The 21,866-nt window shown below is 39.0% G+C and overlaps 2 protein-coding genes across 2 annotated transcripts; both read right to left on the minus strand.

The window, feature by feature from the left end:
- Positions 1-1,602: 1,602 nt before the first annotated feature.
- LOC135594954 (dof zinc finger protein DOF3.7-like) lies at positions 1,603-3,166 on the minus strand. Its single transcript, XM_065085463.1, has one exon. It carries the CDS (start codon positions 2,745-2,747, stop codon positions 1,734-1,736), a length of 1,014 nt encoding a protein of 337 aa, XP_064941535.1. The 5' UTR covers positions 2,748-3,166; the 3' UTR covers positions 1,603-1,733.
- A 2,067-nt stretch (positions 3,167-5,233) lies between these two features.
- Positions 5,234-21,602, minus strand: LOC135595419 (kinesin-like protein KIN-12F). The gene is made up of 37 exons (XM_065086302.1): positions 21,052-21,602; positions 20,246-20,960; positions 17,919-18,074; positions 17,757-17,840; positions 17,505-17,624; positions 17,310-17,423; positions 17,091-17,183; positions 16,833-16,993; positions 16,667-16,741; positions 16,442-16,529; positions 16,301-16,359; positions 16,139-16,202; positions 15,963-16,028; positions 15,694-15,885; positions 15,295-15,399; positions 14,966-15,201; positions 14,810-14,879; positions 14,659-14,724; positions 14,527-14,586; positions 14,353-14,432; positions 14,156-14,240; positions 12,296-14,035; positions 11,774-12,208; positions 8,736-11,201; positions 8,546-8,653; positions 8,315-8,455; positions 7,798-7,872; positions 7,419-7,661; positions 7,247-7,336; positions 6,933-7,004; positions 6,792-6,850; positions 6,567-6,678; positions 6,353-6,463; positions 6,083-6,253; positions 5,925-5,990; positions 5,717-5,836; positions 5,234-5,615 (listed from the first exon to the last, which is right to left on the minus strand). The coding sequence occupies exons 2-37, from the start codon at positions 20,957-20,959 to the stop codon at positions 5,520-5,522; spliced, it is 8,793 nt and encodes a 2,930-aa protein (XP_064942374.1). The 5' UTR covers position 20,960; positions 21,052-21,602; the 3' UTR covers positions 5,234-5,519.
- Positions 21,603-21,866: the final 264 nt, after the last annotated feature.

Genomic DNA, 21,866 nt, shown 5'->3' on the forward strand with positions numbered 1-21,866 from the left:
TGCTGTGGCTTCTGAAGAACTGTTTGTTTCTGGAGAGCCAGATGCATTCATTAGTAGAGGAACAGTATCATCCTCACCCTTCTCTCTCTCTCTCTCTCTCTCTCTCTCTCTCTCCATTTAACACTCTAGTATAATTCAACATCCAATAGAGAAGAATAACATCAAAAGGGAGAGAAGAAATGGATTATTTTGGACCAAAGCATGGAGGGAGCCACCACTTGATTGAACCTCATATGTATCCTAGGTTTGAATCTAAGTTGATCTATGTGATTCTGGGCCTCTCAAGTTAAAGACTCAATTATCTCGTCAAATACTTTCTTTGGAACTAAAAATCTTATGAACAAGATAACATGATCAAATAAAAAGTACTTCCCTTTCTCATATTCAATATCTTTTGGCTCAAGAGCTTCTTAGGTGCATTAGCATAATATCCAACTCATTCACTTGTGTCAAGTAAGCACACAAAGCTTCAGCAAGCTGCATATAAGCTCAGGAGTTGAAAGTGGTCTTAAAATCCTTATATATCAAATGGGGTTCTCCAAGAGCAGCACAGGGAAGTTGATTACTATTCTTAATTCTAAGTATGTATGAGAAGCAAGTAATCCATGGCTCTGTCCAAGAACTTATCCTTACAAAGCATCTTTCACCAAGTTATGCAGAACATTTATCATTTGAGCTATTATTTCAGCTATGGCAAATACAACGAGAAGGTATTCATTCTATACAGACATATCAAACATGCTTCAAGAAATAAGATGCAGCTACTATGAGTGGAGTGATAGGAGTTTGGTTATCAGTACCTGATTTCACTTGTACAGAGAATAGTCATCATCGAGCTTCTTGGTGGAAGTATATGGTGTCCATTTCATTTTCCGATGTGAGCGACCGTAAACATTGTCTCCTAAAAGACGTGGTTGATTCTTCTTACATTCCATTGTTAGCTCTTTGAACATTTCGTTGCTTTGATTGATATGCTTCAAACAATGTTGTGTGATGAGCAATTCAAGATTGGAATGGGACTTGTATAATTCTAAGCTACGATTTAGCATTGTGATGAACAATATCATCCCTCCGGAATGATATTGAAGACAGGGCACTGCAGCTCGATCCATAGGTGGTGTGCGGAAGTCTTTGTAGAACTCTGTCTGTGTGCTTTCGATAGAAACGAAGTCCACCACGGAAGGCAGCCGTCTCTGCTCCAAGCCACCATTTGATTTGGGTGCGAAGAATCCCGACTCTCAATCTCCAAATTATACTTCTCCATGATTACTTCGGCTAATGCAGTCCTTTCGATCACACGACAAGATTATATCAGATGGAGATGCCAACATAGATGTCTGCCTCCTACGTATTGCCAATTCAATTTGGAGGCCCGAGTCTTCACTAACGCTTCTCACTATAACGTTTAGGTTGCACGGCAAGGAGTCTCTCTATCTATCTATCTCTCTCTGTCTCTCTCTGAGACACAGTTGCTGCAGTGTGTTGGGTGGTGGGAGAATCTAATTCTCCTGCTATGTCCAGGCCCTGTACCTTCCGAAGGCTGTCATCTCTGTTTGTGTGTGTGTGTGTCAGAATCAAAGAAACACTTCTCAAAGAGACAAAGAAAGTAAACATACTATCTGATTCTTAATCGAGCTTGATGAACAATACATTCTGAAGAACATAAACACACACGTTAAACCACTACAGTAGAACCATAGACCCATATCTGTAATCATAGAAACTGGATGCTCTTAGTGGAATGCGACATTAGGAGTGGGCAAATCGGGCCACGCCAAAGCCTGATTCCAGTGACCAAATTCGCCGAGAGAGTGTCTGATGTGCTCCATGATAGGAGTTGGAGAACTCGTGGCCATGCCAGCCGCGGTAATCACAGAAGCAGCAGTGGAACAAGAAGAAGGATCGAAGCTGCCGACGTCGTTCGCTACTGTCTGCAACTGATCGTTATAGCAACTAGACGAGGATTTTAGCCTGTGGCACAGATCTTGGATATCTGTGATGTTGTTGTTTTGCTGAGGCTGCTGCTGCTGCGGCTGTTGCTGGTATGAGTAGCTGTTGTTGTTCCTGCACAGTGAAGCACATAAACCGAGATGACTTAAAGGGTCCAAGCTCAGGCTGTGTGCATGCAGTGTGCCTTCTTGCTCGGCCACTGTGGTGGCACCAAACAAGGCCCTATGGGTTGCAGAATTGAGGTTAGGGTTGGGGTTTTGGACGGTGGTGGACCTGAAAAGGGTCATCAGGTGGGAAGTATGTGGGGGAGCGCACAGTATCGGGCCGGATGGCAGCTCGTTATCCAGACCAGAGGTCAGGTTTGACCTCAGGAAGAGGTCCGACGGCGCCGGCTTCGTCTTGGTGGCGCCTGACCGACCGTAACCCCCGGCCAGGGCGATGGCGGGCGCCACCTTACTCTTGCGGCAGCCACCGCCGATGGGGACGTTGCGGAGCGCACCACCCTTGGTCCAGTACCGGCGGCAGGTCTTGCAGAAGTGGCGCGGCTGGGCGAGGTTGTAGTTGTTGTAGTAGCAGAACTTGGTGTTGGTGGAATCGCACCGCGGACAACGGAGGTTGTTCTGCTGCTGCTGCTGCTGCTCCGAAGCGGCCGACGACAGCGACGATGAGGATGATGACTGCGACTGAGAGGAAACAGAAGAAGTGGGGGAAGACGAGGAGGAGTGATCGATCAGAAGGCCTCCGGGGTGGGAGATGTTCTTCTCCTCCACCACCCCACCCAACCTCTCTTGGATCATGTTAGTACTTGCAGAAGAAAACCTAGTAGAAAAAGAAGAGAAGGCAGAGGAAATCAAAAGGAAGGGAAAGAAGAAAACCACCCAGGAAGTTTGGAAGTGGAAGATGTGGGGAGTATGTTAGGGGAATCAATTGCCTTGGAGAGTTACCAGATGATGAGTGTTAGGGGATTATATAGGGGAAGAGGAGGGGAGGATAAAGCAGCTGCTACATGGCTGGATTTATCTGTAAGCTAACCCAAGAGGTTTTTGAGAAGTGGAAAGTGACAAAGCAGCTTCTCATGCAGCAAGTAACATCGACACTCGCTCAATTCAGACTCGAAGCTCCCACGACTATATATGATATATTCGTAACTCATGAAATGAATATATTAGATTATTTTCATGACTCAAGAAATGAACATAGTAGATATGTAGTCAAGGCTAAGTAGGCAGTAGAAATTATTGGGATAGGAAGCACCGATCATGTCCATAATAATGCTAGTCCAACAGTAAGTGATTATAAGACATGATGGGTTAGGGTTTTGGAGGAAGAAGGCTGGGGACAGTGGGCATCTTGTCTCTTGTCATGTTCCTCGAGAGTTGAGGCAAACCGGAAAGCGATGATGTTCCCAGGACTGCAGGACTCTTTCACTGACATGAGCAGTATGCTTAGATCAAGGATTAGAAAGACGATACAGTGACAAAATGATGTCGGAGTGAGAGATGGGTGGATTCTGAGTCCTCTCCTCCTTTTTGTTACTCAAACATGATGATTACGAGAGGTGATGATGGAGAGAATTATTCTCTCTATCATAAAGCTGTGTCTTGTGTTCTAAGTTGCACCACGAGATCCATAGTTTGCTTATGGGCATCAGATCGATCAAATAGACATCCTTTGTCAAGATTAGGACAGAGTATTTCAAAGTAATACATCACGAACGAAGAGAGAAAGAGAGAGGAGTTATAGGAGTATGATTATGCTAAATACGTACTGTTAGAGAGAGAGAGAGAGAGAGAGAGAGAGGGGTTGTAGGAGTATGAATACGCTAAATATACGTGCTATTACCCCTACCGCCAAGGGGATGTGGGTCCCACCGCTGGAACGCCTACGACGCTGGGGAACCGGCGCCGTGCCTGCCGCGGGGCCTCCGGTGGCGCAAGCCCTCGTCCTCCCTCGGGCTCTGAGGGTGGTGTGCACTGAGCTAGCGTGCGTGGCCGTCAGGGAACATGGCGGGGACCCGCGTCGGAGCCCGGCCAGGAGCTGGGACGCGCTGCCCGAGGAGGCGTCGCAGGATGAGAACGATTCCTCCTCACCACCACGCCTCACCTCAAGACATGGCCGTACCATGCTGCAGTAGCTCCGCCGAAGGAGGCAGCACTGTTCCGTGGCTCAGGCCATCCCGGTCGCTGTCGAAAAGAGACGATAGACGAACAGAGGAAGGGAAAAGAGAGACAAAGAGCGACAAGCACTGTTCCTCTCCCACAGCCATCTGTTCTGCGATCAGGAGCGAGACAGATCCAGGGAGACCGAGGCATTGATTCCCTCAGTTCCTCCTTTCTCGATCATGGTTCTGCGACGGAAGCTTGGGTGCACAAAGAAATGACTCTTGATAGGTCGGCCACAGTGCTGCAGCCGTGCATGTACGTCAGTGCCTGCCATGATATGACATGACATGGGAAATACAACTCCGTCGTCCTCTCTATCTCTCTCTAAGGTTTTTATTCCATGGTGGGGTCTGTGCATCCAAGCTTGCTCCCCTACCGGCGGGCAGCCTCACCATCCCTAGGGTTTCACACCACCACACAGGGCTGTGCATGTTTGAATGGTTTGTCTGTGGCCTGAGGTGTGCATGGATTTCCGTGTTGGTGGGTCGGTCCATGTCTTCCCCACAACAACTAGGAAGAAACTAGATTTGCTTAGCCACAGGGAAAAAGAGGCAGAGAAGGAAGCAAAAGATCTCAAGAAACAATGATCAAGACATAGAGGGAGCTTATCAGATCACCAACAGTATATGCACCATAGGGCTCAGTCTCCTCCGTTCCAGTTCAAACAAAATGACAAGGATGGATAAGGGTTGGCAGAGGAAGTATGTGGTTTAGGCAACAAGAATTCTTCCCTCTGACAAGGGTCCGAGTCATGCCATGCACAAAGATTTGGAGGCAATAGATCATTGGGCTCTATACAACACTAATCATCCAAATTCAGATACTATCTGAATCAGAATCATAAACTAATTTGACGATCTTGTTCCAATTAATTTTGACATCCCAGATTAGCTGTGGCCTTAGTTTGATGTGCTAATTAGAGGGTTAGAACAGCAAACCAAATCAAGACCAGTGCTCAAGTCTGCATGACTTGATAAAGAAGCCAAGAAATAAGAGACGTTTCTTTGAATCATAGTTATTAGAAAGGAGAGTTTCATTTTCTATCCGCGAACCGAAATAAGACAAAAATACATCGATAGATAGATTCGAATGGATGGGCATCAAAGTTGACACAATAAAAATGGAAGAAATGAATAGCATTTCACTCATACATATGTGAAAAGAATATGGACAGAATGTACAGGGATCAAGAAGGCCAACTTGCCAACTGATCCTCCTAAAGAATTGCATCATGGAGTAACAATATGTTGTTAACTAACTGCTAATCAGTGATTAACCATTCTACTATGACTCTTGTCAAGTAGCTCAACTCACCAAATAACCTTCCTAAGCAATTTCATCATGGAGTTCTGATAGTTGTGTAGCTGAGTTTTGATATGAATGTTGCTTGCCCTACTTTGATCCTTGTCATGAGGACAGGAAATTGTCATTTGTCTTTGTTTGCTGCGGGGAAAACTGTTGCCGAATCTCATACAGTCGGATGTTCTCATGGAGTAGTTTACACTGAAAAGGTGCGTTTGCAAACTAAGTAAACATGGGGATATTTATGCTTTGTTCAACAACAGTGTTATGACAGAATTTTGAAGTGTTTTTGCACAAATCACCTTTAGTTTCAGGTCTTCTATTTCATTTTCCAATGAATTGATACGGTCCTTGAGATGATAGGCTGCATCTTCTGCAGCAGAGGGGCTTATATTGGTTGTGGGATCAGTCAACCCAGCAACCTGCAATGATGTTTAAATGAAAATTTCAGTAGAAAACAAAAGCGTTACTGAAAATGATGCAAAAAATTGAAATAAAACCAGGACGAACCTTTAAAATGCAGGTGCACAAATTCAATAGCTTTTGAGCTAAGTGTATCCTTTCCTCTTCGCTTTCCTGGTTTACGATACCCACTTTTGCTTTAATAAGTTTACAGAAAGCCACTCTGATAGTTTGTTACTCTTGCAGCATACTAATAGGTTACATACCTGTAGTTTCATCCTTAGCTGTTCCTCTTCATCAAAGTCAATGCACGGATCCTTTCCGAAAGACGATCGGTAGCGAGCAAGTTCTTCCTTCACTCGTAGAAGAACCTCCTCTGATCGCCTTAATCTGACATTCAAGTCTTCATTCTCCATCTTCAACAAAGTGTTCTCTTCCTGTCACGTGTATTGATATGAACCAAGAAGATCAAAGACTAAAATATGAATCTGAACTGTCATATCTAAAAATCTGCATATCCAAGTTTTGTATCCAACCTTAATTTTTGCATGGTGATGAATACGGTGCTGGAGATTTTGCTGGTCCGAAAACTTTTTGAGTTCATCTTCAAGATCCACAATCCTCTTCTTATATTTTGTATTTTCAACCTACAAATTTAAAACATATATATAATTTAGATTAAGTGCCAGAGATAAATAAGTGATCAACAAAGAAAAAATACAATTAATTTACAGAAAAAAAAGTTTGTACCTTCAGCATTTCATTTTCAGTGCTAATAAACTGTTCTCGCTGTCGAAGCTTTTCCGCCATCATTCGTGCATCTACCATTTCCGTATGCCTTAGCTTTATCTCATGCAACCAGCTATAAGGGTAACAAGAAAATCTTTGAACATGTTTTACAAAGAGAAGCACTGAAACTGTCCAGCTTTATATTCTTGAAGACAAAGTTAACAGTTGTTCACCAAGGGCCTCTACCTTTGCCTCTCTTGAATAAATTCATTAAGCTCTTTCCTAAGCTTGATCACCTCTTGATCCTACAAAGGTGAATCCAAAATATTGATAGGGAGAAAAAGACAAAGTTATTATTTTCATATCATATATGATATTAAGAATAACCTTTTTCTGGGATTCATTATTGTGGACTCGAGCTGTCTCTACCTTTGGCATTTCAGGTTCGTCTAACAATGACTAGAACAAATGGAGATAAATGGTGTCAGAAAAAAGCAAGTACTCCACTTTTTTAAATAGACCAAACCTATGTGTGAATACCCCTCATGAGAATATATAAGATGTCAAATCAAGAACTTGAGTTTTAAATAGGAACTGCATATATACAGAAAAACTAAGCGATCCCGATTGTATATTTCTGCAACTTGATCTGTCTGAAACCAAATTGCTTGATTTTATAGAATAGCAGTTGCTCATCTTACTGTCATGTCCAACTTGACCCCTAGCAGATCCCGAATAACATCATGTGTCATGCTCTCTGCTTGCGCCAGTCTTGTGTTCAACATGAAGATCTGGAAGAGGTGCAGAAATTGTTTAACCTTGCCATTCAAATTTCCAAATGGGAGTAGAAAAACAGCTAAAATACTACCATACCTCTTTCTGTCGGCTTGCAGCTAATGATTCGAGCTCCTCAATCTTACGCCTCGCTGCAGTTAGCTCCTCATCCTTCTCAGAATTCATTTGTTGTACCAATCCCAAGCCAATGCACTTAAAAGGAGAACTTGAACCCCTAGGCTTCGCTGCACCTTTTTCTGATTTTGTTGATGTCAAGCTTGCAGAATTGGATGATGCAGGATCCATGTTAACTTGTTGAGCCATGGCCTCCAATTCCATAAACTATACAGAAATTTGTTATTTTATTAGCCATAGAAAGTTATGATAATTGCTAGATGTCAGTTTTCAGGATTATCAATTTAATACTATTCTATTTTATTTTTATATTTCCATTAATTCTGGCAAAAGTGTGTCAAACCTTTTGTTTATACTCTCTGGCTTGTGCCTCTGCATGCATATTCAGCTCAGAGATGTGAGATTTGAATTGGAGAATCTGTACAAAAACAAGAAAAAAACAGAGTGTTATGTTCAGTCACTCCATTTAGCAATTTAGTTGCCTTCATTTAGCAGAGTGTGTCTTCAGAAATGTTTGGAGCAAAGAATACGTTATTGTTTAATTTTATTGTTTAGATCAAAGAATATGATATTGCAGCAATGCATCAATTTCTTTTTCAAGGCATTCAAAACTCACAAGATATGCTTTGCACAAGAATATTTGTTGTAGTGAAACTATTATCAGGACGATCTTCAAGGAATACGGAAAGGTCTGAATCGTCAATCAATAGTATGTTTAGACTATCGAAATATGTGGCCAGTGATAAGAATTCTGCTGTAAATCTTGACTTTGGAATTATGAAAGTAATTAAATGGAAAGATGCAAAGGTAATAATTTGGTTTGTTTCTCCTTTTTAATCAAAACTATTAAACAGTCACACCTCTGTATCTCTTTTTGCAATTTCCTTCTGAAGAACTTGTATATTCTTCTGGGACAACTGATCTCTCATTGTATGAAGCTCCATTTCTATCTCTTCTCTCTGCAATCGATGTTTTTCTGCTTCCGCTCTAACAATATCGACCTTTGTTAAAAAATAAATACATCAGTTGTATGATTAAGAAGTACTAGAAAAATCCTAAAGATATTGAATAAATACACAGACTAACTTTACCTTGTTTTCCAGTGCAAAAACTGTGCATTCAAGCTCCTCAACAGACCTCTCTAAGAGCTTGACCTCTTCTTCTTTTTCTTCAACATAAGCTTTCCTCACTTCTGCTATCTGTAAACAAGTACTATCTCAAACCATGAATATATTGACAATAAAGAAGTACATGCAAATTAAACTCTTGTTCATAAAAAACCTGGCGAGCTTCTGTAGCAATAGCTTCATTTTCTTCAGCAAGGGCTTGTGCCATGTCCAACTTTTCTTTCAAGACATGCACCTCAGTACTGAGATGATCTCTTTCTTCTTTGAGTTTTGCTATGCCACCCTGCAAATCTTCAATTAAATGATTTCTTTCACCAATGAAAGTGCTCATAGTAAGTATTTCATCTTCCAATCTTCCAGTAACTAATAATTTCCCATTTAGCTCTTCCTGTATAGCACTTTTCACCGCCGAGACTTGCTGCAAGTGAGACTTCAACTCAATATTTTCTACAGATATTGAGTTTATCGTCGCAAGTTTTTCAGCAAGCTCAAGCTCAAGAGCCAATATTTTATCATTTTTCTCTATCAATTCACCTTCTACTGTCTTTCCAAGAACAATAGCCTCATCAAGTTCACATGATCTGGATGCTAACTCGTCTTCTAAAGACTCCATTGTAGCAGCCATCTGTTTGAGTTCATCCTCCTGGTCCTTTGCAATAGATGCTGACTCCTGTAATAGTCTCAAATCAAACAAAATTCCTTTTGCAACTTCATCTTTATGTATCAGATCTGATCGGAGAGAAGAATTCTCAGACAATAGGCTTTTAATAGAGTTCTCCAAGAAATCTATGTCATCAATAAATTTAGATGCCAACTTTTTGTGCTCAAAATTTTCTTGATGCATCCTATCCATTATAAGAACAAATAGGCCAGCTATTTCATGTAATAATCTACTCATAACAACACCCATTGACAGAGCTAAATCAGAGCCATGTCTAAGACTACAACCAAGCATTTGAATAGCTTCATCTTTCTCAGATACAAATTCTAGGAATTTTTTTTTCAATGTCTCATTCTCAGACCTTAAGATCTTGGTTCTCTCCTTTTGGATTTCATAGAATTCACTTTTTGCTTCAAGTTCCTTTGATATGACAGTATGAGAGTTTACCATTTCCTCTAGTTTGACTTCCTTCCTATCTAAATCCATCTCTATGCAGGTAACAAGACTTTCCAGGGAGCAAATCTTGTCCTGTAACTCTTTTGTGACTCTTAAATGATCTTCTTGCAGCTTCTCTTTTGCATTCCTCATCTTTTCATTTTCCTTGTGTAACGAATGTATTTCTTTAGATTTTAAATCACCATCAATTTTACTAAGGATTAATTCGATGCTAACTTTCTCGATAACAGAACTCAGAGTATCATTCTCTTTTTCTAATTTTGATACATGTGAAGCCATCTGATCACACTTGATTGCATTCTGCTCCAGTTCTGAAACAACAACAAGGAATTCAATATCTTTAGCAAATGAATCGGTCAGGATAGATTCAAATTTATAATTCATAAGCTTCTTTAGTAGTTTAGATTCATTGGAGAATCCCATGTTACTGATTATAGGGACATCTACTTTCATTTGAATTTTAGGATGTGGTTCATCAGTAAGCAGAGCTAACTCTCCTCTAAGTGAATCCATGAACATTTCATTAACTCTGTGGGCCTCATGCAACAGCCTTGTCATATCATCTAGCTCCTTGCTAAGTACTTCTTTTTCCTTTAGAAGTTTGTCCTGCCCTAACAAGGCTGTTAGGGTGTTCATGTTATTGTCATCCAACTCTTTCACCAAGACTGCAAGTTCAGTGCCCATTGAGTTTGACCTAGCTAACATTGATTCTTCTTGTGATTGTAATTGCAAAATTTCCTTTTCAAAAAAATTCAGCCTGGTCCTGAACTCAGCAGTTTCATCTTCCTTTTTTGCAATGCGATTGAAACTGTTGTTGATGTCCACTAGTAACTTACCCTTAAGAACACTACATATTTCAAGTTCTTCTTTTGCTTTAACATTGCGTTCACTCAAATCAGCAATTAAAGTATTAGACTTGCACAGCCCATGTTGAAGGAAACCATTCTCCATGTTCAGACCAGTTATTCTCTCTATTAAAATTCCCATGTGACAAAGGTGTAATACAGATAGAGCACAATCTTTTCTGATAATTTCTGACCAAGTCTTTTCCAAACAGCTTCTTATTGACTCTGTGTAATCTTGAAGATTGGACTTTATCCAATCAAGATCACATGCTAGAGACTCAAATTTCTCAGCAAAAGCAGTCTGTAGATTCCTGCAGCTATCTTCTAGCTCTAGAACTAAACCCCTAGCCTCTATAAGGTTTGATTCAAAATTCTTTTCCAAGGATGTATATTCTTTCTCCTTAATGTGAAGGGAAGATTGCAAATGCTGTACCTCATCAATTAAAAGGTTCTTTTCATAGCATAACATGGTCTCACTGTTCTGAAGTCTTTCTATATCACATTTTGCGGTTTCATTTGCTTGTAACAGCATGTTAACCATGATATCAGCATCTCGCATTGTTCCTTGAGCCTCCTCAATCTTTGTTAGAAGATTAGTGGCCTCAATTGTTTTGTGGGCTGCAATGGTTTTTGCATCACTGACATCAAGCTCAAGTGCCTAGATGAAGCAAAATAATCATGTAAAATTATTCATTTCATAATTCATTAATAAGGAAAAATGAATGAAAAGGAAAAAATGTAGCCTTGCATTGGAAATGGACAGAAATATCAGTAAGAAGATGATTTTCTATACAAAAGATAGTTCATCTTTTCAGAATGAGTGAAATCTAAGACACCTGAAACATGAAATTAGTCACAGAGGCTCAACCAACCACAAAGTATGGGAAAATTTATTTCAGTAAATGGCTACCAAATGACAGTAAAGCATTCTGGAAACTGTTTAGAGACAAAATCCAGTCAATATTGAAAGGTGCAAGATATAACATCTTGTAAACTAAAAAATAAATTTATTATTAATCATGTGTTCGAAAAATCATGCAAGTATGTTAATAATTCCACATGTCAATAATTGATATCCAGACAGAAAAAGACTGCATGTACAAGTATGTTAAATATGAATATGCATTACAGCTATGTCAATTTTATAAATGGCTAAGAACTATCTGGGCAATGACAAGTCAGAATGAACATCATAATTGAACTCTATGCTCTGTTTAGCCAGAAAAATACCTCTTTGGTTTTTTGCCATCTTGTATTAGATTCCATTGTATTTTTCTCAACTGCTCGAAGCTTATTTTCCAACTGTAGCAACCCAAGTTCAAATTTTCTTTCTTTTTCAGTGATTTCAGATTTCAATTGAAGAACATCGATTGTAAGTTTTTCAATACTTGTATGATTTAGTTTCTCAGATATCTTAATTTCTTCTTTTTCCTTGAGCATTTGTACCATTTGAGTTTGTACATACTGTAGGTGGTCAAGTGCAATCACTAGTTCCTTCTGCAGATGAAGAATATTGGACTGTCTATCGTGAGAATACTCCAACACATTTTCACAAGTAGATTTATGCCCAATATCAGTCAATAATTTTTCAGAGTTAACACACAACATGCTTGCAACAGGTTGTTGCTCAAAATTCATAACAGATTGGACAGCTTCAATCTTCATCTGCAAATGAAATTGATACTTGATCAGTTACCAGTGACATGGACAGCTTAACTATTAAACAACAGTGATTGTGGTGTATCAACTTACTTGGTCCTCAGTGATGTATTGTTCACTGTCAACAGTATAATCTCCAGAACTCTGTAATGTGTGGCCATTGTCCTGTTCAGATGAAACACTTGCACAAGATTGTTGTGTAGTCATTCCGGCTTTAAAATCATTGATAATTCTCTTAGCTTTCAGTAAATCTTCTACCATAACAGATAAAACAACATCCTCTTCTTCCTTCTTCATTTGTTCCAATTCTCGTGCCCTTTCCTGGTTTTGAGAAAGCTTCTGTAGTTCAGCAATATGCTCCTGAGACTGATTTAACTGCATGCTAAGGGCATGAATTTCTTTATCTGCATCAGCGTGCATAGAAATTTGATGATGTAATAGGGAATCCTTATTAGAAATAACTTCTTTAGACTCCTCAAGCAGGAGCTTTACATGTGCAATCTCCTGAAGATGGGCTTCATTCATCTCAGATAACTTGTTCACAGTCATGAATGCAACAGTTGCATTTAGCTCAGCTTTCTTGATTTGTTCTTCCTGCACTTCAATAGTATTTTCTAATTCATTTATAGTAAACATCTTCTCTGTTATCTCTGTGGTCAAACGAAGAATCTCTTGTTCTTTATCATTACTTTCCTGTTGTTGAGCTTCAGTTATAGCAAGTGTTGCTCCCCTTAAGGACCTCAACTTCCATTCCATATCACACCTTATATTCTGTGCCTCCTCCAAGCATTTCTGAAGTTCTTCAATAAGCAGATCTCTTTCTGAAATGCCCTTAATTATCCTCTCAATTTGCTCACCTATCCAACTTCTTTTAGGAAAGGAATCAGAGATGGAATCTACCTGATCAGTAGCTTCTTCAAGAGACATATTTCCATCGACAAGAATGTCAGCAATCTCACATGCTAATCTTTCCCAGTCTTCAGTCAGTGACCTAAGATCGCTGTCTTTCTCTTCAATCAAGTCTCCTAGCTTTTCGTTTTCCTCAGTCATCACATGCAACCTTACTTGTAGCTCTTTCAACTCTGTTTGTAGTCCAATCAAGTTTTGTTTAGCGATCAACTCATTTTGTTTGCTGCCATCTGCCTGTTTTTGAAGTGCAGCAAGTTCTTCTTGCAAGCAGACAATCACCTCAGCAGTCTCAATCTCAACTTGTCTCCGGACTTCATCCATTTCTTGTTCAAGAGATGTTTGAGATACCTGATCACTTTGGCACCTCATGTTCAGATCTCTTGCCTTTTCAAGAGAAGCTTGCATTTTTTTCAGTTTCACTTGCAAAGGGGAACCCTCATTTTCATAATTTCCATGTGGAATGTTCCTAAGCTCCTCTTGAACAGTGGACTGTTTCTCTATCTCACTGGGACAGAGACCAGACTGGTTTCTCAGTAGAAATATCTCCTGCTCTTGTTTATTTAAAATCTCCTTTTGTTGATTGCACCTTTCCCTTACTTCTTCCATCTCATTTATCAACAGAATATGTTCTGATTCAAGTGCTTCAATGATGGATCTTGCATCTTTCAGTTCATTATTTATGTCTTCATACTGCTTACCCATATATAAAATCCTTCCATTTGCTGATTTAAGTTCATTCTTTGTATGATTAGCTCTTTCCTCTACCTCTACGAAAGATGACTTCTCCTCTGCTAGGATTGTCTTCAGTATATCCAACTCCAGCTGCAAATTCAGAATTTCCTCAGCATGTTCCATCATATGTTCATGCGAGCATTCTTTCTTTTCACAGACCTGAGTGTCCATTTGGGGTAACTCTAACATATCCTGAAAGCACATTGAGATAATTACAGATGATTTTTGTACTGTAAAATAATTTACATGTAAATACCAATAAATTAGCAGAAGATCAGTAGTAGAGATGAACATATAGGTAGTAGTACATACAATGTCTCTATGCTTGAGGTTGACATGTTGAACATGGTTTGCAGACCTAAAATTATTTAATTCAACTCGCAGATTGCTTATCTCCCTGCCAAAAGTAAAGGAATGAACAGTTGGTAATAGAGAAAAACAAAGGACTAGCAGATACAAGTAAATTGAAATTGATACAGGTATCATTTTTAGTGCAGAAATACAGTTACCTAGTGAGCCTTTCATTTATTTCTAAGCAAGACTGAAGTTCACTCTTGCAGCTTTTTAACTCCTGATGGGTCTTGTTTAACTGAAAAGACACGAAGCACATTTGACAAATAAGATGTTATTAGCAAAAAATATTCTGAAAATAATATGTTCTATTAAGTGAACCCGAATAATACCTCCACTAACAATGATTCGTTATCTCTGGATGAACAAGCAAATTGGGGATTTCCAACGGTCTGCATTAATTAGAAGGGTTTGCATAAGTCCAGAGAAAGATGTGTAGAAAGACAAGAAGATTTTGCACATACTGGGGTTTCCATGTCTGACTTTAGGTGCTGATCAAGCTTAGATTTTCCATCAAACACTTGCATAAGCTGCAAGGATAAAAGAAACTATGCTTACATTTTGCAGGAATTTTATCTGATGAACAAGTTATGGTAATAGAACAATTGTAGAGACCTTGTTGCGCAACTCAATTACTTCAGCTAATAAAAGTTCTCTCTCTCCTTCTTGATAGAAGTCCTGGAACCTGTAGAAGAATATTGCAAAGAGAACAATGAGTGAATTAGATATGAGAAAAATAAAAAAATTACAAGCCACTGATTCATGTCCTACCTACGCAGTTGGTCTAAGAGCCTGATGTTTTCCAATGCAAAGCGTGTCACTTCAGGATTCTTATCGACTCTTGCACGAAGCAATTGTACCTCCTCGGAGAGGGCATGTTTTTCTTCCATTAAATATGAGTCAACTGGCATCTGGCCTTCCAGAAGATTTTCCATTCGGCGAATCTTGTCCTCCCGAAACTTCAGCATCATTTTGGTGCTTTGAGTGTCATCCTCTCTCTGACGAACCTGCCAAACAATGCAAGTGATAGATGATCCTTAAAGTAACTCATTGCAGATGTCAGTAATTTTTTTGCACCAATCTTACAGCAGAAAACATACTAAGCGGTTCAACTGCTCAATTTCAGCTTGGAGTTTCTTAATTGTAGTGTCTGCCATTTTTTCTCTTCGCAGTGCACCAGCTAGTATAGCTTCCAAGGACTTCAACTGCAGCACAAATCATAAAGAGCAGAAGCCTTATTCATTTCTAGATCATTGTCATAAGAAAAATTCATCTACATAGAAACTATGATTTTGTCACAAGTAATTAATTCTTCCAGACACACACCATATAAGGAACTCAAGCAGTGACATAATCATCCTGTTATGATGATTCAGGTCATTGCCATGCCAAGGAGCATGCGATGCCCTATGTTTCCATAAAAACAGAAAGATCTACACCTTGAATAAAGTAAACCCCAGGTCGCCATGATAAACCATTTGTAAGTCTCATATATTTACCTGCTTCATCGAAACTCTTATGCTGTCCACACCTTCATCTGTCTGGAACTCATCATCATTTGCTTCAGGAACTTCTGGCAATTTCTCCACAACATATTCGTCACAAACTTCACTCGTACGATTTTCAAAAATTGCATTACGAAACGATAGAGATCTTGAGACATTTTGACGCTTAAGAACTGAAAGCTCCTCCTGCTAGGAAGCCACCATTTAAGTTTTATGCTAACCACTACACGAAGGGGGAAGTAGTCTTAAGGATTTGAGTCCACCTTTAGTAAATGTATTTGATGTCGTAATGCAATGACATCTCCTGAAGCATCTTCATTGACGACAGCCTTATAATTTGAAGGGGAAGAAGGATCAGTTATACCAAATATATAGTTAAAATTTTTAACAAAACTTGCTAATTTAGTGAACATAATGGTTATAGCTTAAAAACAATTACATTGTTCTGTATCAGTCTTGCTCGCTGAGCAAACTTAAGGGTACTTAGAGTCTCATTAGCAGAGCTGGACAGCATACGATGAGAAATCAGTTTGTATTAGTGTACTACATCAAAAATTGCAAACATGAGAGACGAAAATAATTTAGCAAGGCAGTCATATACCATATCGAAGGGCTGACATTTGCAATTATCATAGTTTTGGAGTTGCCACCCAAAGAATCCTGAGATGGTGACAGACATGAATTTGGAAATATTTAAGGGAAAGGAATGAGAATAAAATAGAATCACTCAAATGTTTCTCACTTGGAGAAGAAATGTGAGCCTTGAGTCCCTGTAAGGAACATGTCTGTGCTTCCCATGAGCCACATCAGCAAGAACCATTATAACATGACTGCAAATGCACAAGTGTCATCAATACGTGGTCTGAGAAACCATATTTCAAAACCAGGGATTTAGCAAAAGGTGTGATATGAATAAGTAAAGAAATGGAACTCTTAAAAAATCACTTTTTGGCATTGAACTTCATACCCAAGTGTCGATAAGGATTTGTTAATATTTGCAGCTTCCTTTAGGCGTTCACCTTCAGCACCTGAAGTTTTCTGCCTGTTCAAAGTGCATATTAGTTGGCAAAGCTTTTAGCCTCTGGACCAAATACCCAAAGGTAACATTGGAACAACTTGGCATTGAGGTTTACCTTTCGGAACCCGCTAGATCAACAAGATTTAGTCTTGCAAAACGTAAGTTTACAGTTGAATCTTTTTCCCATCTACACTCAATTATGCAAGTAAAAACACTGTGCGAACGGCTGCTCTCACGGTTCATATTTGTAGCTGCCACTTTCCTATTTGCAGCACCCTAGCAAAAGGTATGATAAGTTGAAGTTTAACAAAACCAATGCCAAATGATAGCTTCCATGATGATGAACATTGTGCACTCAGAGAATATCATCTACCTGTATAAGAAGATTTAGAATGTCATTGACATTCTCGACTACATACTCCGTAAGATTTTCAACATAGACACCCTTCCTGATATCTTCTCGCAGCTACTCAATATGTATAATGTGAAAAAGGATCAAGGGATATAAGACATTAGCTAAAAGAAATCAAGAGCTTCTTGTATGATATAAGAAATACTAAGGACTTCAAACATAATCTAAAATAGTGCTTACAAGCAGATTGCTAGAGGTGGGATCAAGAAGATCAGTAATTTGTTCATTGTAAATCTCAAGGAAGGAACATTTGCAGCTATATTTAAGTTTTTCATCCCTCCTGCTTTCTTCCTCCTGCAGGAGGATATATGTGACTGTCAATCTTTAGTAAAACCTATAGATCAAATAGCATTAGAACCAATAATAGCATTTTACCGCTTTAATTCTCGCAAACAAAAATTCAAATATTCTTGGTGTCATTCCACGGTTCAGGCTAGGTTTCACTTCCAGTTCTCCAATTTCACCAAGCATCGTATATGTCTTCCCACTTCCAGTCTATACTAATTGAAACAGAATTTAGAACAATACAGAGATAACAGATGGTTGTGAGAATTTAAACAGAAACCTAATCAGATAAGAGAACTTGCAACTGAAATAAACATTATATAACAAAAGCAAAAGAAAAACCTGGCCATATGCAAAGACACAGCTATTGTAACCCGACATGCAATTCTCGACCATTGGCAAACCAGCAACTCGAAAAAGCATCTCCTGCATATAATTTCCGAGGTACTAATTTGATATGACCTTGAATAATTTTCTTTGTTTTTCTTAATTCGTAAAACATACCTGATTGATTGTTTCACATGCAACATAGTCAAACGTAAATCGGGTTTCTGGTTGACCAATCCAACTGATGTTGTGTGCACTTTCTTGCTTCAAGCATCTGTGGAGACCTTGCAGGCTTTTCTCTGTGCTACTGAGAGGACGAACACGAATGACAACCTAAAAGATTAGAAAAAGCATTTAATGTTGTCTATCTTTCATTTGATCACATACAATGTGACTTCTCGATAATCAAATTAAGCTAGCTGCCTATAAAATGAGACTTATTTACTTCTGAAAAAATGTAGTTCTGGGAGATCCATTAAGACAATCAGTATGTTGATAAAGAGATTGCTTTAATTCAACATCTACAATGATTTCTGTGGCATGAAGGAATCTAGATCCATGTCATCTTGTCAAATGCAAATTTCAATAAATGATGGCACTGCAAATACTTAAAAGTGCAAAATACATAAGCAGCATCAGTTTTTTGACTCGACTCTTGAACGATTTTTACAATGGAGAGCATGCAAAAAATGGTAGGCATTCAAAGGTACTAAGCATCATCTTATCTAGTATCTACACCGAGTCTTTATGGATTTATCCAAAATGATTGACGAGCTAGTTTAAAATAGAAGAATATAGCTTGTATTGTCTTTTTCATAAACTCCTCTAGATGGATATATTGTTTTGGATCATTATTGTGAAAGATTACCAATCATTTAATTAGGGGGAAAAAAAAAGAGAGAACATCAGTTGCTTGTAGTGTATTTTTCTCTTCTGTTATACACACTTAGGAGTTGAATAAAAATACGAGCCCATAAAAGTTTTCTACTCTTTTGTTCTTTTTATGTTCTCCAATTCTGATACTTAAGGCAACATAATTAGACTTACCAAAATGTAAGGACATGATAAAATTTGCAACATTTTTCTGTGTCCTACAAAGTATCGGTTACTAATAAAGGATAGAAATGCAATATAGATACATCAATGTGTCAAATTTTGAAAAGTAGGATAGTTACGTGCTTGACATTTTTTTAGTGTGTATAGCTACATCATGGCATAGCTTGATAATACACAAATAGGAAAGAGAATAATATTTTAAATCCACAAAACTATATGCAATATAGTTCAGCACTAATTTCTAGTGTTAAAAAAATATTTACATAATATGATAGTTAATAACAACTAATTATCATCTCTAAGATATTCATGATGAAATTAATTATTTTCAGTAACATAGTACTACAAAATGTGGAGATTATATTAACAAATTAAGTAAATGAAATAATTTCATTATCTTAATTTCTTTGATGATCAATTTGGATGAAATAATACAATATAATTATATATGCGTCCTATTTATAATCACAAGTTCAGTATTTACGAAAGACAGATTTCTTTAAAGAAGTATCTTTACAAGTATCCATAAGTATATATACTTCTGGCAACTATTTAAAAATCAGATGCTCTGAGTATCCATGTCCAGAAAATATCTACAAGTGTTGTATTTGAACATGGCCAGTGTGGATACAGAAAACAATTCGATGCGCTTGTCTACCATCCATCCACAAGTAAAAGTGTTTTAAATTATAATTGTAAGATTTCATCATGTCTAGCATTGTTATATTATAATTACGAAAACCTAAGCTCAATTTTAGCTATTCGAAGAATTTTTTTTTTTTTTTGAGATAGAACAGGATAGAAGGATACCTACAATCTTCCATTTGGCATGTTAAACTGCTTGCTAATCTTCCCCTTCTACAGAACATCCTACATTGCTAACCAGTTATGATTTGGCATCATATTATCATAATTACGATGCTTATTACAATTTTGCTAGAAAAACAAATATATTTTGGTAACAAAATAGACAACTAGGTACATACAAATCCCTTGTTCTTTACATGCCAGGAAATCTTCAAGGAGTCAGCAAGTTGGATGATGAAGGCAACCACTAAAACCTCAGAAGCAGAAGCTAAAAGCGATGTGGACTAGAGGTGAGAACAATCCAGGGGATTGGAGAAAGAGCCATCCTTACAAAGCTTAAAACATTAAAGAAAACCTAGAAAGCTTTTTTCCTCATAGTTATGTAGGCCATTTTTATCAAAATTATTTATTGTCCCCTTCACTGCCCAGATGATGAATATGGCAAATACAGCTAGAAGATCTGCTCTGTAGTTGTGGTGAAGATACCTTGTGAAAAGTATCTTGGAAATGTATTGTTTGTTGTGGGATAAGAATCATGATTCAACAATTCTAGTGCAGCGACGTTGTTAAGAGTAATAGATGTTGGTATAGCATTCATAAACAAAATTTGCTAGGCTAAACAATAACAAAAATTGTGCTACCTGCACATTATGATCCATCCAGAATGATGGATCCTCCTTGAGTTCAAAGTGCGGCACTTCAGATGAATGTGCAACAGTGGCAAATGACGGTGTTGTTCTTGGTGTTCCAATGCTCATTGTTCGAGTCCTTGCACTAACGGGAGGACGGGAGTTGCTGAAACCAGAGTTTGGAGGCTTCGTAACACTCTTCGTTGGAGTGCTCTGAGTAGAACTGCAATCTGAATGCGCCGATGATGCCTTCGCACCCGTCCTATACATACGAGGAGTGATCAAACCAAATCCACCTCCAGAACATATGCTTCCGCCACGGCTTAGTGGCGGAAGTTGGCTGCTGGGACCTTCGTAGCATAAATCGTCACCATTGTCCGCGTCACTCATTCCCGGCTCACCCTTGAGGCCCCAACCAAACCTTTGCCGGCTTACCATTTTCTCTGGGGTGCGGAACGGCAACCGGGACGAATCCGAACCCTTCACCTGGCTCCTGAAGTGGGTTGTTTCCGGCTTCCTCCTCGAAACTGCTCCTTGATCCAACCCCGGCTTAGGGTTTTGCACCGGCTCTTGGATCGTGATCAGAGGGGCTCGAGATGGATCGGATTCCAGCTGCGAAGTCGAAGAACCCGAAGGATCCACGGGGAGGTTCTCATTGTTGCTCTCCGAGGCGGGAGCCTTACCAGTGTTCGAATTCCGGCGGAAAATCCTCAGATCTCTCAACATCCTAAACTCATTTCACCAAGAAAACACAAAATAGATTTAAAAAAAAAAGCTTCCAATCAGGAAACCAGGACCAAAGGTGACACGCAGCATACCTGAATGAGGAATTCAAGAACAAGATCCGGAGCGGAAGAATCCTGAAGGAACCTTTCGCGCTCTCGAACTGATAACTAAATTAGATGACCAGTCTTCACTAGATCAGATGATTGGTGACTCTCATCGCAACTGGGTGGGGGAAGAGAGAAGAAGAAACCCTAACTAGAGGAGACGGAGGCGATAGATCTCGGTGTAAGAAATGGTGGTCTCTCTCAGCTCAAGCGGAACGGCACATATAATGAGACACAGGAGTCGAGGAATTCGAACCGAGAAGGAGGGATGACAAAAAATGGACGGGTGCGATTTGACGCGGATTTAAAATTTTGACGCCCGGTCGTGATGAGGTTTTGAACTGAGGTCAATTTTGGAACTACAGATTTGTTGCCGTTTTCGCTTGTCTTGGACTTCATTTGACAACGGCTACTCGAGGACTCGACATTGTTTGAGAGATCCAAGGGTGTCGATGCCTCCACGTGGACTCTTTTGTGTCACATCCGTTGATACGACAGACCGGTTTAAATGTTACCCGACCGATCCGAACCAGATCAGTGATGAGGACCCTCTGTGTTCCTGTAGATTTATCTTCATTGAATGGTCCCCTATGAATAAAGTCTATCAAAAATCACCATATTTAGTGTTCGACTTTCAGAATTAATCGGGATATATATATATATATATATATATATATATATATATATATATATATATATATATATATATATAGGTAGTCCACTTGAGCAACCAAATAGCCTATAGGGCCAAAATTTATATCTTAATTTTGGCCCTGCAAACACCTCATTTCTTAAAGTTCAAT

Source organism: Musa acuminata, chromosome BXJ1-10, assembly GCF_036884655.1.
Source record: "Musa acuminata AAA Group cultivar baxijiao chromosome BXJ1-10, Cavendish_Baxijiao_AAA, whole genome shotgun sequence".
Taxonomy (NCBI): domain Eukaryota; kingdom Viridiplantae; phylum Streptophyta; class Magnoliopsida; order Zingiberales; family Musaceae; genus Musa; species Musa acuminata.